This window comes from Rosa rugosa, chromosome 6, assembly GCF_958449725.1.
Source record: "Rosa rugosa chromosome 6, drRosRugo1.1, whole genome shotgun sequence".
NCBI lineage: Eukaryota > Viridiplantae > Streptophyta > Magnoliopsida > Rosales > Rosaceae > Rosa > Rosa rugosa.
Genome location: NC_084825.1, coordinates 9,480,765 through 9,490,208, shown reverse-complemented (window position 1 = coordinate 9,490,208; position 9,444 = coordinate 9,480,765). Strand labels below are relative to the sequence as shown.

The following is a 9,444-nucleotide window of genomic DNA, read 5'->3' as shown; positions in this document are numbered from 1 at the left end:
TAGCCTCGCCGAAATCCTATCAGTCTCAGACACACTCGGCGGTCCATGGAAGGTCTACGGCGTCGCGTGCCGTCGCCGTCCAAACTAGGACGTCGACCACCCAGTCTAGTGCGTCTGGTGCGACATCTCCGACGCCGAAGACGTCAAGACCAAGATTTCTTCTTTGACTGACGTCACCCACATCTTCTACGTCACCTAGACCAGCCGATCCCCTAAGGCCGAGAGTTTCTTGGTCAACGGCGCTGAGGGGTTGCCATTGAGATTTTCAGGGAGGAGAGAGGGTTGGGAATCTTATTCGTTTCGGATACGGATCTGATAGAAGAGCAGCAAATCTGGGCGGCGGTTGACCCGTATGCGTGGAACGAAGCATTTAGCATCAACAATAGGGACGTGTTCAAGTGGAAACATATGTGGAAGGTGCTGGCGGAGCAGTATGAGATTGAGGAGTATGGTTTTGATCAGGATTTCAGCTTGGTGGAGATGATGAAGGATAAAGGTAGCGTGTGGGATGAGATAGTGAAGGAGAATCAGCTGCGGCCGACGAACTTGGAGGAGGTGGGAATGTGGCCCGAAGAGGTGGAAGAAGAAGAGATTAAAAAAAAATTTAATTAAGAAAAAGAAAACAGATGAACTGAGGGTATAATAGACTTTTTGAAGAAAAAGAATTGCCACGTCAGCAATTTAACGGAATTTTTGGACGGAGAGTAACGGAATGGACCTATTGGTCCAAAATTGAGAGTACAAGGAGTAAACATGTGAAATTAGAAGGACAGGGACTGAAGTGTTTTTTGAGTAAAAGTTCATGGAGTAAACAGTATTTAACCCTAATTTCAATCAACTACTTAGAAACATTGGACCTTGAATTAGCTATGCAAAAGAAAACCTAGCAAGAATTTCAATCAACAAAGTTGAACAAATCCAAATCTACACGAATACTAGACTACCATTCTCAGTCAAAAGAACACCCTGAAGATCGATTATCTCCCTCAATTTACAAAAAAATCCAAGCGCATGCAACAATGAATCAAGCCCTAACCATAACAAATTAGCAATCAAATAACAAATAACATAACAAAATTAAAGATCCAAAAAGATATAGATCATGTATATCATACCTAGAAGTGAGTAGACTCAGAGGCAGAGCTACATGCAATTGAGAGCGAGGGAAAGGAAAAAATTCGAGCACATGCTGATGATGGGTTTTTATGTCTAGAGTGAATGACAGGCAGTAATTAAAAGAAGAAAGGAGGACAAAAACGTCTTTTCAGCACCGACTTGGCTCGAGCCGGCACTGTTACTAAGCCGATGTTGTAAGGTGATCTGTTTTATATTTTCTCTTAATTAAAATATTATTATATGCATCCAGACAATAGACACGTGGTGGTTCGGATCAATCTTATTGGCTCATTTGTCTACAATTTTACTTTCATTGTGCCACATCTCTACTAATATAAAGGGAAGCCAAAGTTTTGTGTCAAATGCTTCACCAAATTTTGAAATATTTATAATAACCTTTAGAATAAAAATAAAAGTTCATTATAAAATTATCTAAAAGAGTTATTATGGTAAATTCAAAAATTCAAAAACATAAAAGACATAAAAAGAATTAGATGAGAAGAAAACTCCCACGTTATTTCAGGAATAATAATGCGTGCATCGCAAGGATATGAAGCTAGAATATTTAAGTTATTCATTTTTTTCACTAAATGTACAAAATATTATACACTTACTCACCCGGGATTAATTGAGACCACCACATGTTTATGCTCCAGGACAGTAAAATAATTTAGCTTCCACAACTCAAATTTCTAACCAGCGGAAAATAATTGGGTTAAAAAAAAGAAGAAAGAAATTAAAGATGTGTCCTTGATCCAATTACGTTTTGGGCAAGTTTTCATTTTCTTTTCTTCATTAGATGTGTAACGTATTGCTCAAGTTTCAGTCAAGGGTTAGTATAAATAGGGTTAGTGGTCCACAATATCTAGCGTCAAATCCCCAATTTCTTGTCGGTTACTAATTTTCATTACCATCCTCTTCTTCCAAATTCATCGATCAAGAGTAGTACTATCATGGCCAGCAGTAGCACTTACCCGTTTCCTCATGATCCCCTCGTTAACCTCGCCAAGATGGCTGCTGTGAAGGCACGAGATACTGCAGAAGCGTTTTTCAAGCTTCAATACTTCGAGTTGGCGATCAAGCAGGCTATGGTAGCCAAACAATTCGACCCGGATTTGCAAGACGTCGATCACTTCATCCTAGCATACCAGATTCATAAAGCTGTGTCAGAGAAGAAAGATTGGTATCATGTTCTTGGCTTCCAACAGGTTACTGACTATGTAACCATCAAGAAACAATACAAAGAATTGGCGCGCTTTGTGCACCCAGACAAGAATAGCTCTGCTGCTGCAGAAGGGGCTTTCAAGCATGTCAAAGCGGCATTGGACTTTCTCTCTGACTCTGCCAAAAAGAAGGCTTACGACAAGTTGTTAAGTACTGGGCAGTTTCAAGGGTCTAAGGTCAAGAACACTCGCAAGAGGGCTTGCCCACAGGCTAAGACCAGTAGAGATGATCGGGATGTTTTCAAGAAGACTATCAAGATAATGAGGAAAACGAACCCAGGTCAAAAGACATGTTGTATGAGGATTTCTGTATGTAGGGTTGCTTGATTGATCTTTCAGTTTTCTGTACGTACGTAGTTAATTAATTATTGCCTCCATCAGTTTTTGAGTACGTGCTTTTTAATTAAGTAATAACCTACGAATCATCTCAAGGTTCCCTACTTCTAAATTGTATGTAAATCATTATCAAACTCGAATTTGTTCCTCAGTTCAACTTTAAAAGTTTCTCCTGTTTTTACGTGCAGTATCTGAATTATAGACAAATTAATTAATTCTCTGCACTCTGCGGTTGTGCTTAGGGTTTGTACTCGCTATTATATCAGAAAAGGAAGTTTTTGTTTACAATTACAATTAATTAACATCAACATAGATTGAATTGTAGTAGATTCGAACTCAGATTAACAGAGGGAGCTTGGGGTCAGTGTACTACAATCTATCAATTTCAAAGAATGGTTACTAGAACAGGCTATGCACCTCAAATTGGAAATTTTTAAAAGGTTAATTATGATCTTATGGGCTTTATATATAGAATATATAATCAACACAACAAGTTATGTTACATATCTGTATACACAGATCTGTGTATATGGTTATGGAGAATACGGTAGCGGAATTGGAAGAATCCGAGGCGAGATCCGGAATGTTGTTGCTAATGAGATCCGGATCGTTGTTGCTCCTATTTAAGATCGGCCACCTATTGGTTTCAGAATAACAAAAGCAGTCAAAGAAGGAGTTGCAAAAAATACAGAAAGTAGGAGAGTACACAAGAATGAACTCGAATATTTTCTTTGACAACTTCATTAATTATTTGGATCCAGTTGCAAGGCTGCATGAGTAAAATCCCCCAGTTAGTATGAATATGGTTACTACCACCTTCGTTTAATAGATTTGCTTCCCATTTTTCAGTACACTATATAAGCTTTGCATTGGGATGTTGCTCAAAAGAGATTTCGTTACTAACCTTTCTTAAATCCCATATCAAAAGAGATGCCTTGCTATAGTTTTGGCCGATCCCTATACATTTAAGGCAATCTATGACTGCTTCAGAATATATGTGTATCTGAGTGTAAGCAGCTACCCTGAAGTATATACATCAGAAGTTGAAGTTTTTAGACAGTACCCCCGGGATCTTTTCTCTTGTCATTAGCTATGGTAACTTTAAGTGGACATAAGCGTCCTGCTGCAGTTGCAATGGTCAGATCGAGTAAGAAGATGCTTGCTTTGCAACTCCGGCTTTTGTTGTGAACGATGAAATGGCTTTGGCCATTCCTCAAAAGAATGGGAGGCTAGACAATTTCACCTCATAACAAGAAACTTGGAAAACCGAAGAGAGTAAAGAACAAACCTAAGATAGAATAGGAACTTCTCAAGCTAAGACAAAAGAGACTCGACTTAAACTCAAAGGAAGAAAGCAGTTTCTTAAATTGTTGGAGGATAAGGTTATTTCTGGGGAGGAATCTCCATTTGGTCAAGGAAGCTGCGGCTTCTACCATTTTTTCATGAGAGTGAAAAAGATCAACATGCAAAGAAGATAGAAGTTCCATTATTTCATTTATTCCTCTTCAGAGCTCTAATTTTCTTTGTTTTAGGTGTAATCCTAAAAGGTAGTAATGACTCTTTTTTAACAATCCTCAGAGGCAAAGGTAGTAATGACTCTTTTTTAACAATCCTCAGAGGCAAGACATTATTATACTGCTGATTGAATTGTATAATAGATACCCTTTTCAACTCAAAAAAAAAAAAACAGTTCCCAATAATTATTGCAAGTTTAATGAAATAGTGCATTAGTAGAATGTAGACCACCAGCTTGAATCATAAAACTTCAATTGTGGAATTCAGCTTAATCACACCTTGCCAAATCTTTTCTTTTTGTGGTCAAAAGACTCAAAACAAGTGACTTGTTAAATTGCACTTTTCGGTGTTTGAGGGCAAGATCGAAGCTCCATTTTGATGCTACCAGCAATTATGTACGGACGGATATGATAAAGAAGACATGCGATTGTTATAGTTTGCATTTCAATTGTGCCACATGATGCCATTAATGATGCAGAGAACACAGTCAAATACTTGCTCGCAAGAAGAAAATTACTTTTCTTGTGGAATCAATTACTGAAGCTAGTTGATACTAACATCGGCCGGTGTACTTGATGGATTATATTTTCACGCATAACATCAGCTATCAAGAATTCAAGATTATGAAAAATAACAAGATAATCTAATCAATTGAAGAAAGATTATTCGTAAAAAAAAAAAAAAACCATTCTCAAGTAAGTAGTTGGAAACAGATACTATACATACCATCCAGATCATACATGATACACAAAATGCCTTGCCTAACTAGCTGGAAACAGGCTACATTACCAAAGTTCTTTTTCACACAAGTACTTTCAATTAGAAATAGGCCATAAACAAAATGCTTTGTCTAGAAACGGCCTTATCAAAAACCATCACACAAGTACTTAATCACCATACGTGATAATGCCATCCATAATCTTACCCACAACCTCCTTGGATTCTTTAAGCTTGTTGATGCTCTTTTTCAGCTTCTCACGCTTCAATGCTACTGCCGGAGACTCTTCCAGCATCTTCTCAATTCCACCTGCATTATTCGGTCCCATTAATTCTGTAACAATCTTCATCTCCATGTCCTTGTTCACAAGATTGGCAATACTTAGCTGCAAATGCAATGCCATGGAATCAACGAGCCTTCTCAGAACGACCTTCCAATATGCAATCATCCGCATTTTCAAGTCAAAAGCTTCAGATAAAAGATCCCGCGGGTACTGCCTAAAAACTTCAACTTCAACCATGCCAATATCGTCCACAACAAAGCTAGGAGGTTTATGCTCATCCCCCAGGACTCCATGGAGAAATCCACCCAGATTATTCATAAGCTTTTGCCATTCAGTAACATACTCCGGATTACATGTATAATCAGTTTGCTTCTCCATTTCTACAATCTCCATCATCCACTTAACTGATCTTTCTTTCATCTTGGCGATCAAATTATGACCAGCTCTTTTAGCACACAACTGAAGCTGAAGATAATTTTCTGAATGTTTCATTAACACAGATATCATCACATCCTCGATGTAGCCCCATATCTTCTCAACAAATCGAATTGGAATACTCGAAATTCCCTTCACTTTTCCCTGCAAAATAACCAGAAAAGCACTGCGGGGAAGAAAATTTGGAAGACTCATACGTTTTGCCTCCCCTAAAACCCTAATCTCCTGCATCAAGAAATTACTTGCGACATCAGTTCCATCACACTCGTGCAGTTCTTCAGAATACTGATTAAGCAATTCAACCAGTCTAGCGGTCCCATGCTTGTGCTTCTCTTCTGGGTACTCATCAAATTCTCCTCTCACAAGAATTTTACTAAGCGATTCTTTCGACGATCCAATTATCTGCATGAAAGCCGTTATCGCCTCAGCAAAAGATGAAAGACCTTTAGGCAGTTTGTTCAGCTCCGAAAGACAAAAATTCAGCTTGTCATCTATCTTCTTCACGATCTCAGGTAAGCTCCTGGCTATACTTGTAGCTTGAATTTGCACCAACTTCTGTGCTAAAACATGAACTCCAACCATGGATTTATCAATTTTAGAAAGCAGAGGATGAGTTTGGAATAGTTGGTCAGAGAAAGCCCTTGCCTCCTCATAGGTTTCCTCTCCAATCCTATTCCTGACACAGACATAGCCAAGCCCTATGTTGACATCATCACCTGTTACTTTCTCTACAAGTCCCTCCGGTGCCTTGTCAACTTTTGTAACCACAGCAAGAGTCCTCTCACCAGTTTTGTCCACACTCTGTGACATCCTAATTGATTCACAAGTGGTAAAATCGACAGTAGCCGATAATACATTCAGAATGATACTCTGTTCAGGATTTATATATTCCATGATCATATCTTTGATCTGGTCATAGATATTCTCAGGCTGACCATGAACAGGAACTCTGGTGATTCCAGGGAGATCCACCATTGTTAAATCCGGAACACCATTCTTCTTCACTAACAGAGTTAAAGGCGTGTTAGAGATACCCTTACCTCCACCTGCGATATCATCAGTCGCTTTAACAATATCTTCAGCAACTCTGGCCTCATCAGTGCGCTCAACTTTACCATTGTATTCCAAGGAAAGCTCCGGTTCTGAACTTGAATGGTGTTGAAGCCTCATTATAAGAGGCACCCTGGTGCAGATACCTTGTCCACGTGGCAAGCTGATGCTCGCGAGGGATTCCAGGACGCTAGACTTTCCAGATGATTGGTCTCCGACGACGACAATAGTGGGGAGCTGGATCCCTTCTTCCATAACCATCAGGTTACGGAGCTTGTCAACGGCATCTAGGAGGGGACGGATTTTGTCGTTGTAGGAAGACACAATCGGTGCCTCTTTGACGTTGAGACTCTTGAGAGATACGGCATGTTGTTGTTGGTCTGCTTCATTACGTGCTCGTGGTGCAAGTGAAACTGATGATGATGATTCTTCTTCAAATTTTGCGAAGACGGTGCTTGATGGTTTGACGCCTAAATCAGTTTGAGCATGCTTTCCTCCCATTTCTGAACTACTACTGCTGGTGTTTGATTTGTTTTTGTTCTTTCCCATTTTGTGATGTTGAGAAAAGTAGTATGGGCTTGTGAGGAAGGAGGAGAGACCGAGAGACTATATGATACGGTTTAAGAGGGATAGAGTATACAGTTTCAGAAGATGCTCTGGACGTATGTGCTTTGGACCTCAAACATTTATCAAATGGAGTGGAATACTTGATAAAAGTGAAGCAGTCATTGCTCATTAATGTTAACTGACAACACAATGGCTAAGGCCATCTTCTCAAACCTGAGTGATGTCTTCGACATGACGATGCCTACAGTAGCCTACAACCCTCTGTGACACCAGCCTAAATTAATTTTTATATGTTAGGTTTTTGTTTTAGGGGAAATGACCTTATGTCACGCCCCGAATTTTGAATAGCAAATTTAAATCCGAAACATGAATTAAATAACTTAAACAAATAAACGTTCTGAATTTTTTTTTCTCAGAAACAACCTCGCCACTCACGCTCAAATTCAAAACTCGCAGACCTCGAGTTAATTATTACAACTCACTCGTACAAAGTAAATTGTAAAGCTCTAATGAGCATAACAAACCTCACAACTGAAAATCAGAGTATTACAAAGCAGCTACTCTACACGGTTCGATCACCTTCCTGAATTCTCCAGTCCTGTAGGATTATCCGCTACACCGTTTGAATAGTGTACCAGGATTGCAACAACACAAAACCCGGTAAGCTTTTGACAGCCAGTATGAGTAAAAGAAAGAATGGTTGATTTATTATAACACAGTACTTTTAACTCAAGTAACAACCAACAATTTCAACATCCACAAAGAAAACCACAATCTCGATAATCGATCACCAAAATCATTAACTCCAAATCATTTGAAATCACACACAAAGAAATCAAATGAATCACTCATCTCTACTCTTAACAAGATGTCTTTATCCCCACAATACGGAATAATATTTCTCAACTTTCTACAAGTCTCATCCATCACTGCACTTCCCAATTAAACTAATAAGAACATTAATCATGAATAGAAAATTAATTCAGGAAATAACCAACACGCATAAAATCAGAAGTCATAGTAATCCCTGCATATAATTTAGTTCAGGAGATTACATTAAAATCAAACAATAAAATGAAAACGAGAAATAAACGGGAAATCGAACCATAGAAATGATCAAGGAAATAAATAGAGATAATAAACAATATAACCGAAAAAGAAGAAAAGAGAAAAAGAATAGAAATTTAAACAAAAGAATTAACAAGGAAATTAATTAAAAACATCATCAACTCACACTAATAAATCCATCCAAAACTCAACACCTTTTACCAAAAGGACTCTTACAAGTCACATCGTGACAAAATCATAGGAAATGTTAACCTAACAAATCATTATGAAAATCCGGTCCAACCTGGACACGTTGGCAGACAGACTAGAGCTCTAACTGATCGAAATCACTAACCGGGCCAAAGGCGTAATTACGATATATTGCCTGAGGATGCAACCTGCAAACCCCGGATCTTTAGGCCAACCTGACCCTTAGATCAAAACATTTAAGCGAGTCGCACTGGACCCAAAATGTTAAAACAAATCAAACGGAGAAATCACAACCTGTGACTCTATCCTCAGACCACCGGTCGTCAGATTAAAACATTTAAAATGGTCATACCGGATCTGAAAATGTTTCCCAACCCAAAAGGAGAAATCACAACCTGCAACTCCCCAAATCCTCAAACACTTTTCAAAACAATAGAAATACCATTTCCTACGACATATTGTTTCCCGAAAAGTCATACCCAAAAACAATATATGAACTCACTCACAAATATTGTTTGCATCACAACAATTCTACCAATACATATATGTTTCCGACATATGTAAATATTCAATTCAATAATCCACATACCACAATGCCACACCATCCATATATATATTCCACATAAATATATATATACGTAATTATCCGCTCAGGGATAATCACTAATACCAACTATAGTCCACACAATAAAATCGTGAAATTCATTTTTATAGTTTAAATACATTTTACTTACCTATGGACCGTAGTTGATCAAGCCCATATGATTTAAAACAAATATTTATTTCATAAATATTTTCACACAATTACGACAAAATAAAGTAATTAAATTTATTCGGTTCGTAATATGAACCACGTGAGGTTTACTCACCTCTGATCCAGCTGCGTCTTCTTAACAGCTCAATTAACAATCTCACGAATCGTCCGCCAAATAAATCCATCGATC

The 9,444-nt window shown here is 38.3% G+C and overlaps 2 protein-coding genes across 2 annotated transcripts; one reads left to right on the top strand and one right to left on the bottom strand.

The window, feature by feature from the left end:
- Nucleotides 1-2,069: 2,069 nt before the first annotated feature.
- On the top strand, nucleotides 2,070-2,877 carry LOC133716182 (dnaJ protein P58IPK homolog B-like). Its single transcript, XM_062142903.1, has 2 exons — nucleotides 2,070-2,619; nucleotides 2,864-2,877. Exons 1-2 carry the CDS (start codon nucleotides 2,070-2,072, stop codon nucleotides 2,875-2,877), a joined length of 564 nt encoding a protein of 187 aa, XP_061998887.1.
- A 2,200-nt stretch (nucleotides 2,878-5,077) lies between these two features.
- LOC133716181 (dynamin-related protein 4C-like) lies at nucleotides 5,078-7,225 on the bottom strand. Its single transcript, XM_062142902.1, has one exon. It carries the CDS (start codon nucleotides 7,223-7,225, stop codon nucleotides 5,078-5,080), a length of 2,148 nt encoding a protein of 715 aa, XP_061998886.1.
- Nucleotides 7,226-9,444: the final 2,219 nt, after the last annotated feature.